This window comes from Schistocerca gregaria, chromosome X (genome assembly GCF_023897955.1).
Source record: "Schistocerca gregaria isolate iqSchGreg1 chromosome X, iqSchGreg1.2, whole genome shotgun sequence".
Taxonomy (NCBI): domain Eukaryota; kingdom Metazoa; phylum Arthropoda; class Insecta; order Orthoptera; family Acrididae; genus Schistocerca; species Schistocerca gregaria.
The window spans coordinates 649,502,317-649,518,099 of record NC_064931.1 but is presented as its reverse complement, the minus strand read 5'-3'; the positions used below and the strand labels follow the sequence as shown (position 1 = coordinate 649,518,099).

Below are 15,783 nucleotides of genomic sequence, written 5' to 3'. Positions count from 1 at the left end.
TAGAAGCCACAAATAATATCCTCTGCAAGGTAATTGGTAGTTTGAGGGGCTCTCTACACAAACCTTGTGAACAACGGCACTAGTAACATGTTAGTGCCGCAGAGTATGTGTACCTGATACGGTGCAAATCTACTCATGCAAACAAAGTTTAGAAGACCCTAGATGAACTGTGTAGGTTTATTACAGGAAGTTTGAAACTCATGACACTTTTAAAACCCTGCCAACTTGCAGACATAGTGTCACCAGGTATTTGTTGTGAAACAGCTGCCAATGCAGAGAGAACAAATCAGTTTTACGAGGAAAACCATCCATTATATGGGCACATTCCAGTGCCTCACAGGACCTGTTCTTAAAATCAACAAAAGATTTTTCACAGAAATTGTTCAAGTTTGTGCATCAACAAACTCACAAGCTAACAATGAGACAGAAGAACTATACAAAGAGTAACTGAAGGTGATAAATGACAAACACCCATCAAAAATGATAAAAGGAGATGTAAATGTAGCAGTAACACGCAAACTAAAGAATGTTTAGCCAGAAAAAAACTTTGCATACAAAACCTGAAATGGTACGTTATGAGTAAGTATAATTTGCCGAGAAGAAAGTTTTTCCTTAGCGCATGTTTCAATGAAAGCAAATAGAAAACTGACTTGGCAAGAATCAAATGAGACCAAAAATAAAAATGACGCTATTTTATCAAATAATAAAGAAACTGCATAGAACATGACGGCCCAAATCCATTTTCTAGTTGCATGTGATTGTTGGCTCTTAAGAAGCAGAATTAAAATAGAGAATGCTAGAAAGGAAGACTTGTCAGAAAGGGAATCAGAAAAGGAGATTACAAAGATTTATCTAAGAATACGTTTATGCAAAGAGTTCATTTCAGAAAGTTTAGATTATACAGTCAGGTGAACTAGGCACTCACTTAATGAAATTTGTTACTGTACGCAAAGAGCAAAAGATGCTGCAAATACAAATGAAGTGAAAGCAACACAAATCTCAAACAGAAATATGCCATTATTAAGAGGAAGATAGAAGTTTTGAACAAACAATAATATGTGCAAAATCCATCATGCTCAATTTAAGAAAACTGGCCATAAATGTCTTCATGAGGTTGTCAAAAGTTGAAACAAAATTTTTGTAAGAGAAAGAATTGAAAGCAGTACTAGTATCAAGAAAATAAAAACTTTGTAAATTTCCTGATAGACTGCAACTGTGTGTGGGCTGTGACTTGACTCTGGAATCTTGCCTTTCACAAAAACTGCTATTAGTGATTGAGCTATCCAGGCACAACTCACAATTCTAAGAAATTTGGAATACAATAGGACGGTATTGCCACATGTGAAGCTGCAAGGACAGGTCATGCGGCTAAGCACTTTGTCTGCAATGCTCAGGTTCCAGTCCAGTACACAGTTTTACCCTACAAGCAAATTTCAAAACATTGCACACTGCCGAAGAGTGAAAGATTCATTCTAGGCTTCTGTTTGGGTCAACGTCACACTCTGGAAGAAAGTTAGCAAAACAGAAATATCCAAATTATTTACAGAGTGTTTGTGGAAAAAATGGAATAATGCTGTAATTGTTCTACTTCACAAGAAATGGGACAGCAAGGCTTAAAAAAATAAAATAAAAGCTATAGACCTATCTGCCTTCTCTCTGTAATGGTCACAACAGCCACTACGATTACTACCAACCTCACAGGAAATGCGTACAAAATCCAGCAACAAAGCTTACAAACAGAACAAAAAATGAGGAAGGGGGGGGAGAAAGAAGTAGGGGATGTGAGGTGGGGGGAGGGGAGGGGTGTATGGAAATCAAATACATTGCACCCTATGGGGCAGAATAGCAGGAGTAACCCACGATGGTATGTTAATGCAGTTGAAAATTCATTCTACAACAAGCAATCAAACAGGTTGCATGCTCAGGAGACTTTCAAGCAGTATATTTGCCAGGAAGATTTATAAACATGCATAGGATTAGAGTAAAAAAAAATGATTTTTAATCAGAAAAAGGAACAAGTTGTCTTGAGTAGAGGACAAAAATACAATGGGTCACTTCCATGTAATTAACAAAACTATACAACATACACCGAGTATGAATTACCACTGTCAGGGTTTAACAAAATTTGTGAAATCTCAACTCAATTTCAATAAAATCTCTACTGACAGCCTTTGTAAACAGAGCAGTGATTAAGGATTTGTTAGTACGAAGCAATTTTGTAAATGGAACATACACTAATGAACCAAAACATTATGACCACTGCAACAGAACAAACACTATTTGTGATGAAGCAGTAATGAAGGCGACTGTTCTAGAGAAGTGTACGATCTGGGAACAAGTCCCGGCCCAGAACAAATTTTCATCTTTCACCATTGCAATGCCGCAATGCCCTGTATGGCTGGAAGTCATACTTCTTAAGTAATAGAACCCAGTACGTTGTCCTCAATGGTGAGTGTTCATCGAAGGTGAGGGTGTGGAGTGCCCAGGGAAGTGTGGTAGGTCCGCTGTTGTTTTCTATCTACATAAATGATCTTTTGGATAGGGTGGATAGCAATGTGCGGCTGTTTGCTGATAATGCTGTGGTGTACGGGAGGGTGTCGTCGTTGAGTGACTTTAGGAGGATACAAGATGACTTGGACAGGATTTGTGATTGGTGTAAAGAATGGCAGCCAACTCTAAATATAGATAAATGTAAATTAGTGCAGATGAATAGGAAAAATAATCCTGTAAGGTTTGAATACTCCATTAGTAGTGTAGCGATTGACACAGTCATGTCGATTAAGTATTTGGGCGTAACATTGCAGAGCGATATGAAGTGGGACAAGCATGTAATGGCAGTTGTTGGGAAGGTGGATAGTCATCTTCGGTTCATTGGCAGAATTTTGGGAAGATGTGGTTCATCTGTAAAGGAGACCGCTTATAAAACACTAATACGACCTATTCTTGAGTACTGCTCGAGTGTTTGGGATCCATATCAGGTCGGATTGGAGGACATAGAAGCAATTCAGAGGTGGGCTGCTAGATTTGTTGCTGGTAGGTTTGATCATCATCATGCGAGTGTTACAGAAATGCTTCAGGAACTCGGGTGGGAGTCTCTAGAGGAAAGGAGGCGTTCTCTTCGTGAATCGCTACTGAGGAAATTTAGAAAACCAGCATTTGAGGCTGACTGCAGTACAATTTTACTGCCGCCAACTTACATTTCGCGGAAAGACCACAAAGATAAGAGAGATTAGGGCTCGTACAGAGGCATATAGGCAGTCATTTTTCCCTTGTTCTGTTTGGGAGTGGAACAGGGCAAGAAGATGCTAGTCGTGGTACGAGGTACCCTCTGCCACGCACCGTATTGTAGATTGTGCAGTATGTATGTAGATGTCATTATTTCCTTCCTATCTCTTTCCACCCCATTTCCTTTCCATTCTTTTAACCCCATTTATTCACGATTATAACAACTGCCCACCACGATACTGAACGTGCCTTGTTGTGATGCAACATGGTATGAAAAGTAATAAATGGATAGGATACGGATATGGGAATTGGGAATCAATTTAGCAGCTATTGTAGACAACAAGGTGTTAGGCGTCCACACCTCATCACAGAAGGTGGAGATTGGAGGTTTACCCACTCTGTAAAGCAGGATAGGCTGCGGTCAGTTACAGTTTTCACACCACATTCCAATGATTGTTCAGGAACAAGTGTTTCAGAGCACAGTTTGATGCACATTGTTGAACATGGAACCCCACAGCAGCCAGCCCGTATCTTTTCTAATACCAAATGGCATAATGAATTATGCTTTTTATGGGCATGGGATCATTTAGATTGACTATGGGTCAATGGAAACATGTTGCATGGTTGGATGAATTACATGTCTTGTTACACCTGGTTGATGGTCATGCCCGGTCCCATCATCATCCAGACAAATGGCTGCTCAAAATGTGCACTACACTACTGACAAAGGCTGGTGAGAGCAACATTATGCTACAAGGGATTTTCCCTGGGATTCCATGGAGCCTGTAGTAATAAAGCCAACCATCTGATCTGCATACCTTCATTGTTATACCCACCCTAACAGCTATATCTTACAGCATGATAACTGTACGTATCACAAGGCCATATTGGTACTACAGTGGTTTGAAGAGCATGCCAGTGAATTCATATAGATGGTAATGAATTCTTCCTTTGTTGGGGACCACAGTCATGTAGAACTTTTTGAATTAAGTTACCAACATTTGACTGTATATTAATATTCATTTATTGCACACAATGGTCATTTCAGCTTCGTGCAAGGTGAAACATCACAACATGTCAGACAACTGCATGCTAATGACATATTGTCATCAAAATAATGCTATTTTGATGTAGTGAAGCAGTTGTTTAAGTCATTAGTGTTGTGGTGCAGAGAATGTCTGGCAACTGGATGGTGAATCTTCAGAGTCTTTCACAGTGACACATCTGAATAAAATCTTCTCAGTTTTGTGTAAATGGACACAAAGTTTGAGAACATGAGTGTCTTGGCTCATACGTCAACATACTGTGATTCCGTTATAAAAGAAGCATCTGAGATTAGAATGAACAGCAATAATTTTAACAAGGGGTACATGCTGGGGAGGGCTTTGGATGTTGAAAGGAAGCAATGATGAATGCTTAACACTTGTAGGGAGGCGAGAGTGGCAGTTTGAAATGTGGCGCCGGCTTCTTGCGCCATCTGATGTCACTCAGTCTTGCGGAGAGCTGGAGCTGCTCAACTCATCATCTGCACACCCATTGTTTCGGCCCTCTCCGACTGGTGCCAGTGGCCATAATCGTGGGTACATAAGCAGTTTGTAGTTTTACACCTGACAATGGCAGAGATAGCCATGGAAAGCTTGAGAATTTTATTTGAATTGGCACAGCCTGAAAATCGAGATTTTACTCAATTGGATAGTGAAGTTATGGTTTGTCACAGTTTGGCAATGGCCATTATTGCAAGTGGACAGCTTGTTACTCGTCATGCCCACATAGAATGCTGTATAGTAATTGCAGCATAGCTGACGTATGAGATGGCTACTTTCACATGTGGCTCAGCCTTTTATTGGGTAGGAGATGCCAGTGACTGGACTGCAGTAGGAGGTATATGTCTTGCACCTTGGTCAAGCCCAAAGGACTGACCCATTGGGTGCAGTATTGGGAGCAGGATTGGAGTAGAGATGGACAAGGATACTCTATAGATTGAGAGGGCAGCAGAACACTACTGTGGGTGATGTGGATAGGACATCTCTCATCTAGCGCATGATGAGAGGTAGTCAAAGTGCTCGTGACTGACGTGGTTGAGCTTTTCAGGGTCAGAGTGGTACTGGCTGATTAGAGGAGTGCTGGCCTGTGGCTGGTTAACAGCATTACTGGTGTCAGAGGAGGAGATGGTGCAGGACACGTGGTTATTGATGAGCTGGATAGGATATTGTCTGACAATAAAGGCTCTGATAAAGTTACCAATATGTTTCAACAACTACTGCTTCCCATTGCCAGTTCCACAGATGCCAAGGCTGTATGTAAGACCTCTTATAACATCGAACAGGTGACAGCTGTCAAAGTGGAAGTACTGTTGGTGGTTGGCGAAGCTTGATATCAACGGACACATTTATGGAGTCCTCTGATAGATGGAGATCAACATCTCGGAAATTGGCTCATTGAGTTGAGAATGACCGGGTGAAGCATATTTTGGAGAAGGTGTCTCGGTTAAGCAGTAAAGAACAAAGATTGTCCCTGCCATGAGTCCAGATCATGAAAATGACATCAATGACTCTGGACCAGAGAAGGGGTTTAAAGTTTTGATTGGATTGGAAGGATTCCTCCCCACGGACTATAAGTTGGCACAGGATGGTACCATGCAAATACCCATTGCAGTGCGACCAATTTGGATTTCGAAAGTGTAATAACTGAGCCGAGTGGAGGGTCTGAATCAGAGGCTGCGACGGTTCTGCGACCGTGTGGGCTGCAGATTCCTCGACTTGCGCCACAGGGTGGTGGGGTTTCAGATTCCACTGGATAGGTCAGAAGTCCACTATACGCAGCAAGCAGCTACACGGGTAGCAGGGGTTGTGTGGCGTGGACTGGGAGGTTTTTTAGGCTAGATGGCCTCGGGCAAGTACAGAAAGGGCAGCAGCCTCAAAGGGTGCGGGGCAAAGTCAGGACATGCGGGGGCCAAGCAGCAATCGGTATTGTAATTATAAACTGTCAAAGCTGCATTGGTAAAGTACCAGAACTTCGAGCGCTGATAGAAAGCACCGAAGCTGAAATCGTTGTAGGTACAGAAAGCTGGCTGAATCCAGAGATAAATTCTGACGAAATTTTTACAAAGGCACAGACGGTGTTTAGAAAGGATAGATTGCATGCAACCAGTGGTGGCGTGTTAGTCGCTGTTAGTAGTAGTTTATCCTGTAGTGAAGTAGAAATGGATAGTTCCTGTGAATTATTATGGGTGGAGGTTACACTCAACAACCGAGTTAGGTTAATAGTTGGCTCCTTTTACCTACCTCTCTCGACTTGGCAGCATTAGTGGCAGAACAACTGAGAGAAAATTTGGAACACATTTCACATAAATTTTCTCAGCATGTTATAGTCTTAGGTGGAGATTTCAATTTACCAGATATAGACTGAGACACTTAGATGTTTAGGATGAGTGGACGGGACAGAGCATCGAGTGACATTATACTGAGAGCACTATCTGAAAATTGCCTCGAGCAATTAAACAGAGAACCGACTCATGGAGATAACATCTTGGACCTACTGATAACAAACAGACCCGAACTTTTCAACTGTAAGTGCAGAACAGGGAATCAGTGATCATAAGGCCGTTGTAGCATCCCTGAATATGGAAGTTAATAGGAATATAAAAAAAGGGAGGAAGGTTTATCTGTTTAGCAAGAGTAATAGGAGGCAGATTTCAGACTGCCTAACATATCAAAATGAAAATTTCTGTTCCGACACTGACAATGTTGAGTGTTTATGGAAAAGTTCAAGGCAATCGTAAAATGCATTTTAGACAGGCACGTGCCGAGTAAAACTGTGAGGGACGGGAAAAACCCACTGTGGTTCAACAACAAAGTTAGGAAACTACTGCGAAAGCAAAGACAGCTTCACTCCAAGTTTAAATGCAGCCAAAACCTCTCAGACAAACACAAGCTAAATGATGTCAAAGTTAGTGTAAGGAGGGCTATGCGTGAAGCGTTCAGTGAATTCGAAAGTGAAATTCTATGCACCGACTTGACAGAAAATTCTAGGAAGTTCTGGTCTTCCGTTAAATCAGTAAGTGGCTCGAAACAGCATATCCAGAAACTCCGAGATGATGATGGCATTGAAACAGAGGATGACACACTTAAAGCTGAAATACTAAACACATTTTTCCAAAGCTGTTTCACAGAGGAAGACCGCACTGCAGTGCCTTCTTTAAATCCTCGCTCAAACGAAAAAATGGCTGACATTGAAATAAGTGTCCAAGGAATAGAAAAGCAACTGGAATGACTCAACAGAGGAAAGTCCACTGGACCTGACGGAATACCAATTCGATTCTACACAGAATACGCGAAAGAACTTGCCCCCCTTCTAACAGCTGTGTACCCCAAGTCTATAGAGGAACAGAAGGTTTCAAACCATTGGAAAAAAGCACAGGTAGTCCCAGTCTTCAAGAAGGGTCATCGAGCAGATGCGCAAAACTACAGACCTGTATCTCTGACATCGATCTGTTGTAGAATTTTAGAACATGTTTTTGCTCGAGTATCATGTCGTTTTTGGAAACCTCTGGCGTGCCACAGGGGAGTGTTATGGGACCATTGCTTCTCACAATATATATATAAATGACCAAGTAGATAGTGTCGGAAGTTCCATGCGGCTTTCCGCGGATGATGCTGTAGTATACAGAGAAGTTGCAGCATTAGAAAATTGTAGCGAAATGCAGGGAAGATCTGCAACGGATAGGCACTTGGTGCAGGGAATGGCAAACGTAATGTATTGCAAATACATAGAAAAAAGGATCCTTTATTCTATGATTATATGATAGCGGAACCAACACTGGTAGCAGTTACTTCTGTAAAATATCTGGGAGTATGCGTGCGGAACGATTTGAAGTGGATAAAATTAATTGTTGGTAAGGCGGGTACCAGGTTGAGATTCATTTGGAGAGTCCTTAGAAAATGTAGTCCATCAACAAAGAAGGTGGCTTACAAAACACTCGTTTGACCTATACTTGAGTATTGCTCATCAGTGTGGGATCCGTATCAGACCGGGTTGATGGAGGAGATAGAGAAGATCCAAAGAAGAGCGGCGCGTTTCGTCACAGGGTTATTTGGTAACCATGATAGCATTACGGAGATGTTTAGCAAACTCAAGTGGCAGACTCTGCAAGAGAGGCGCTCTGCATCACGGTGTAGCTTGCTCGCCAGGTTTCGAGAGGGTGCGTTTCTGGATGAAGTATCGAATATATTGCTTCCCCCTAACTTATACCTCCCGAGGAGATGACGAATGTAGAATCAGAGAGATTTGAGTGAGCACGGAGGCTTTCAAACAGTCGTTCTTCCCGCGAACCATATGCGACTGGAACAGAAAAGGGAGGTAATGACAGTAGCATGTAAAGTGCCCTCCACCACACACCATTGGGTGGCTTGCAGAGTATAAATGTGGATGTAGATCTAGAGTCAGGAAATGGTTTGCTAGGAGGATTAGGAAAGAGATGGCAACGCCAAACCCACCAGTTCTTTCTTAATGCTTTGAGCCAACCATGAATCAATTATTTCACTTTCAAAAGACAAATCTATAATCAAACATGTACCAATAACCGTACTAGAGCCTTTACTGGCAGACAATATCCTATTCAACTCATCCATAGATAAGTATCCCGTGCAACCACCTCATTAACACCAATAACCTGATTAACCAGCCACAGCCTATAATTTCTCTAATCACACAGTATCACCCTGGCACAGAAAAGCTCAACCACATCCTTCACCAGGGCTTTGAATATATCTCGTCATGCTCCGAGACAAGAGATATCTTACCCACATCACCCTCAGCAGTATTCTGCTGACCATCAAATCCTTGCCCATCCCTACTCCAATACTGCTCCCAACACTGCACCGCATGAGTCAATCCCCTGTGCTTGACCCAGATGCAAGGCATAAGCTGTAGATACACCTGCCACCACCTAATGCAGTCCAGTCACAGGCATCTTCTATCCAATAAAAGGCAGAGCCACATGAGAAAGTAGCCATGTTATGTATCAGCTATGCTGCAATTACTGTACAGTACTTTGTGTGGGCATGACAATTAACTAATAGTCCACTTGCAGTAATGGCTACTGCCAAACTGTGGCAAACCACAAACTTCACCATCCATTTGCCAAACATGCTGTGCACCGCAACACTAATTACTTCGTGAGCTGCTTCACTACATGGGCCATTTGGACACTCCCTTTCAGCACAAGTTTATCTGCACTATGCAGGTGGGAGTTCTCTCTCTATCATATCCAGTGCTCTTTTACTTCCCCTGGCCTAAATGTCTGCTAACTTGCTTCCCACTCCCTTACCTCACCTTCTCCCTTCTGCCCACACTACTAATTGCACATCCAGATTGCACACAACCTTCTCCCATCACTCTCCCCATTCAGTGTCTCCCTATTCACCACTACCTTCCCTCCCTCTCATGCAAAATTTGACATGTTTCCTAGAACATTGTTCGCGTGACAAATTCAATTGGTTATAGAATTATGGAGCACTATTTTTATATGAAACTAGAGGCAGTCCATCCATGAAAACCAGAATACCAGTACCCAGATTGGAGTGCAGTTCCTTCACTTTTTGAAGGCAACTGATATTTTTTTACTTCCACATTGTGAACAGAATATGGGCTTATAAAATATCTACTTTGTGATTAGACTGAAAACTTTGTTGCTGACAGAACTGCATCATAATGGGAAAGGTGATTTGTGAAATTAGATTTGAGACTACTCCCGTAGAGTGCTACAGAAACATTACTGCTTACAGTACGCAGCGTGAAGCCGAATTCTACACACAAAATTCTGGGAGTTTTTTACTGACAGTTTTCAAGTTTTCTTGGCATAAAGGACCAACAATCTCCAGCAGGTCATTACAGAATTACTGCATTTCATTTGATTTTTTACCCCGTTTATCCCTGCACCTGTATCTTGTTGGAAAGATCTGCACAACACCCAAGACTGAGTGTCTTATTTGAAAACAAACTTGCACCGTGCACTGACAGTATTTGCTCTTGACAACAGTAATGCTCACTTTACTTTTTACCCAAAATCTTTCCTTCAGTGCTGCCTGGTTCTGTCTCAGGTTTGATTTATTGGCAGCAATAGTGGTATGTTAACAATGACAGACAGCATTATGGATAAGTTTACTTAATAAGAGTTGACCAATGTGTACCCTGTGCAAGAGTTCATTGAATCCAATGGCACTATGCTGAGCTGACTGCACAATGACAGCAACCATATCACAGTACTTTTGCATCTGTCCAAGGATTGTTGACGAACTCTGTGTTTTATATTGTGCGTTTTGGTGATTGCATATGACAAACTTTTTCCCTGTGTCCGAGGTATTTTCACAGAAACAGAGGTGACTGGTATAACAAACGGAATAAATTGTAATTACATTATTACTATGTAATTACAGTCCAATCCACGAACAATGGACGTTAGCGCATGTTGAGGCACAGACAGGAATTGCATTATTGGCAATTCCAAACATCATTTGTGGTACACATATGCACGTGCTTTCTGATTGAAGGAAGCATATTCCTGAAAATTGTGTTTCTCAGTTGCTACTGCAGAATTTATCACTTACCACTACTATCAGTGACGACAACTTGCAACAAATGAAATAGAAACTCATTAAACAACTTGCTATGATCATATTTAATGCTTGCATTAGCTACGGCATTAACAGCAGAGCACTCACAATGCTACTGAACGCTTGTTGACTTTCAGAAAACGTGTGACGTAGGTGCACAGAACAAGCCTAAACTCTAACCGCCATCGTTCATGATTCCAACTATAGTCACTGGACAAAGGTGGTCCATATAGGGTTGTCTCAATGTCATAAATTTGTAGCTAAAAGCCAGTTCATGGAGCAGGGACTAGAACCCGACACCAAACCGACAAATGTAACATGGTATACAGATATGTGAAGTGATCCGCTGTTTGATAATAAGATCGACACAGTAATTGGAAACATTCACATCTATTAAATATGTAGACCACATGAAACTTGTTGTAAGAAAAGCAGATGCCAGGCTGAAATTCCTGGAAGAATTCCGAGGAAATTTAATTCACTGTCAAAGGAGGTAGCTTAAAACACCTCCAGTCAACTGATACTGTTGAGAGCAATCTGTGGTCCTTATTGATGACATTAACAAAGGAGACACAGATGACTTAGTGTAAGTCTGTACATTCCATTACACGTTCACTCAGTAAATGCAAGTGCATCACTGAGAACTTCCCTGAACTCCAGTAGCAGATGCTACATGAAAGAATATGCATCACGGGAAAGTTTAATGTTATAATTTTGAGGAGTCTACATTCCAGGAACAGCCAAGCTATGTATTACTCTGTCATACATATCTCACAAAATGATCAACAATAACATCAGATAAACTGATGTGCAAACAAAGGCATAGCAACAGCCCTTTCTTCCAACACAAACATTTGCAAATAGATATATGAGAGAGCAATGCGGCATATTGAGTACACTTCCCCAACACAAGGTGGTTTGAGGAATAGTAATACAGATGTAAAAGAATCTCAGCAGTTGGGCTGCACTGTGCCCACTGTAGAGCCACATCCATGACACAAACTGCAGAATGATACTCTCTGACTTCACCAGGGTGCAATATAGGCTTCCTTCTTCAACTGCCATACTGATGCTTCAATGTAATTATGTACTGCAACCATTGTGTAACATACCCATCTCTGCATGGTTCGTAGATATTCCAAAACCAGTAAATTTCCTGTACAGTATCACATCCATATTTTTCAACACTCACTTTCATGTGTACCTTCCAGATATGGGTCCGTCCAGGGCTGGCAGACAAGGAATACCTCGGCAAAAGTTATATATTGGAATCCCACCCCCCCCCCCTGCTTTTTTCAATATGATGTGGACATACACATTATGCTTTGCTAACAGGTCAATTTGTTTCCACAACCCAACACACTGCTTTCACATTTATTGGCTCCACCAACTCTCCATCAAATTGTCACTTTTCAACCTATGCTAGGCCTCGGGCTGTCCTACAGATCAGTTTGTCACAACTACGAAGACTTCGGTGGGGGATGGACTGGTCCAATACATAACTTTGGCCACAGACCTCAACAGAGTGAAAATTATCAATCACTACCAGTACACAATGACTAGTAAGTGAGGGAAAGTGAGCATAATAGGGAATCAATTGTGGAGAATGATTAAGTAGCTGAAGTGGATTCCCTACCCAGTGTTTAATGACAATTCACAATCTTACAATAGTTGGCATGAAATTTTGTTACCACATGTCCCACAGGCTGTAGGCCTATGTTGGATTTGAGTCCAAAAACTTTGTAGGGCATATGCTGGGGATGATAGGGTTCAGTCAAGTGGACCTTCACAATTATACATGCAAACAGAAATGTCAGAACTACCATCCTTAGGCACAAGTTTTAACACATGACAATGCTCTTACATCACTAAATTTCAATGAATGGTTTAAGTGACGTTTTGATGACATCATGGACAAGGTATCAGCAGGTTCAGTATATCCCTTTTATTTTGCTATCTATATACAATTTCTTTATCAGCATCTTCCAAGAACTAACCACTTAAAGTTATTTTGTTGGTTGTGTGTTATTTTCTGTTGGAATATCAACAATGATGTGATTGTTCTTAAATTGGCTATTTAGTTTGAGTGAAAACACGATTTATTACGAAATATATGTGCATCTAATGAAAAATCGTATGCCTAGTTGGGCTTAATAAAATTTTACTGTCTTTGTAAACCCAATTACACAATTTTTCTCACTAAAGCAAATGGCTTTAGTGTTTGCTGGCCAAACTTCTTGAGGTGTTGCTCATGTAGCACCACAAAGAGGGCATGTAGAGAAAAATGCAGATGTAATAGCCAGAAACGACAGTGTTAGAAGAAACAAAGATCAACAAACCAATCCAAGAAGAGATTATGATCTTGGCAAAAGCAAGCACACCAGGAAAAGTTGCAAATCCTGATAGGTGCCTTTTATATTTTTCCACACTGTAACAGAGCAGTAGGTTGTACATGTCATCTTGCCCTTATTAACATGGGCCTAACAACACAAATTCCCAAATATAAATGGTTTACAGAATGGTGATAAATTCAGTTCTTCAAATTAAATTGCATGGTTCCACAGGAAAACTAATGTGAAACTTTATTTCCAGTGTATCTTAATTAGCAAACAGTAAAAAGAAATACTTGACGATTCATTTAAACCTTTAAAACAATAATCAGCACTATTTTTTACGATGGTACATTCTCTTCATTAACATTTTCATCTGTGACAATTATTACACCAAGCAAGCCGAATATAAACTATGTTGCTAAAGCAGGACCTTAAGAAATTTTATAACATGAACAAATCGTGAGTCAATGCAAAGTGGAAGACTTAGGTGCAGGTATGTCTTATGGTAAAATGCCAAACAATTAAGATTGCGTCATTTAGTAAACTTCAAGGGGCAAATAAGGAAAAATGTGTGTGAACGTTTGCAACACACATAGGGAATATTTGATTGCAGTATGAAGCAATGGAATTTCTTTTGTCAACTGCAGGATGGAACTTACATTTCAACGCCTGTTTACTGAGATCACGTACAGATTATAACACAAGAGCTGGCACTAATCTGGGGGCGAGTTGCGGTTGTACATCATCCAGACAGACTCGTGTAAAATGCAAAATAATAGCGAACAGCTACTATGTATAAAACTCTTACACTGTTTTTGTATATCCTCAATATTAAATAACACGTAATTTGCAATGCAACAGTCACTCAACGATGTCAACAACACTAAAATACATCACATCAGAAACACACACCTGAGCTAGGTGACCTAGATTTTAAATGTTCGGCAAGTTCTATAAGCTTCTTCCAGTTTCCTTCTTCTCTTCCTTTCACAATATCTGCTTCGATTCGAACCCAGTTTCTGCTCTTTCCTGTCATTGCTCTCCCTTACACACAACATCAGATGGTAACCACTACAAACATCACTACTACCCAAATCGCTTACACATATCGGCCGCCAACCACTACTCAAGTACAAAGATCATCATATAACACACTATCGACTCTTTCTAGCAGACGATGAAACGAATGATACGACTCAGATTCTATAGACTTTACTGTGTCGTAACATACATGTTACATCATTGATTTAGTGTACGGGAGACTTTTCAGCTTAAAATTATTATAGATTATGCATGGAATACAATATTTATTATCAAATAGCCACAAAACCTGATTTTTTCTGCTCAATTGATCAGATCATCATTTTTGTACAATGGAGTTTCATACTCTTTGTTTCAAAATACAACAATCTGCGATATGTTCAATGTACTTCCTAAATATTCAGGGGGTACACTTTAATAGAAGTGTTCGCAGGAGCGACTCAGGTGGCTCAGTGATTAGCACACTAAATGCCTAGAAGTAAAATAAAATAACAGTAACAGTATAAATCAATCTGCAAGTGAACAAAAGTAACGAATTAGATATTTGACAAAAAAATTGTGTATCATAAATCAACCACAGCGAAATGAAAAGAAAAAGATTCTCGATAACTATATAAAACGTACGCAAGAAACTTGAAGGTATCTCCACCTGTAAAAATGTATTGGCAATTTGTAAATAAAAGTCTATTACGTTACAAAAAAAAATCCCATTCGCGAGGAGGACAGTTCAAATCCGAGTCCGGCCTGCCAGCTTCTGATGTTCCGTCTCTAATAATCTCGTTGACGAGATGTTAAACTCTAATCTTACTTCGTTCCTTTCCCTCGATGGTAGGCTCCAGTTGTTTTTTAACTGATCAACCAGTAACACTTCCCCGCCTCCTGCTTTCAGTCTTCTCTTAGTTCTGTGCCGAGGTTTCAAACAGGTTTTATTATAAATTCCATGTTTACACATTGAATGACAGTGTGATTTTGAGGGCGAATGTTAAGTGAAACGGGAAAGAGTGACAGGCTGTAACTGAGGTTTTTTTTATGCACTTCGTATCAGACTCTGTTGAGTGCCCTACATCCACGAACACACCCTTACCCCAAAACGTTAAAATCTGGTAATTCATACTCCTTGATCATTCATGTTGTCCATATTAGTCTAATGGACAGTGTCACTGCCTCTAGATTGTGGGGCCCTGGGTTCAATTCTTCGGTTGGCAACGCGGTGTTTGTGCTGTTCTAATAGTTTTAACTGACACTCAATACAAAGACGCGCAAGTCGCCGAAGTGACATCAATGTACAAACATATCGCAGTTTCACCATCGCATAGACTCTCGCGTGGAGGACATAGTACTAAGTATCCCTGGAGCAGAGAAGCAAGTGAAAGAGCAGAAAGCAAATAAGTCACCAGGTCTTGATGGGATCCCACATCGGTTTTACAAAGAGTACTCTGCAGCTGCGCAGCATTTGTGCACCGCCGCCGTCAGTGTCAGCCAGTTTGCCGTGGCATACGGAGCTCCATCGCAATCTTTAACACTGGTAGCATGCCGCGACAGCGTGGACGTGAACCATATGTGCAGATGAT

At 40.9% G+C, this 15,783-nt stretch overlaps 1 protein-coding gene across 1 annotated transcript in view; it reads right to left on the bottom strand.

The window, feature by feature from the left end:
* Positions 1 to 14,312, bottom strand: part of LOC126297636 (tetratricopeptide repeat protein 7B-like) — a gene marked incomplete in the record, with an annotated part of 163,629 nt that extends 149,317 nt beyond the window's left edge. Inside the window, 1 exon segment of the mRNA XM_049988662.1 lies at positions 14,084 to 14,312. Coding sequence (XP_049844619.1) covers positions 14,084 to 14,207 — 124 coding nt within the window.
* Between the last annotated feature and the right edge of the window lie 1,471 nt (positions 14,313 to 15,783).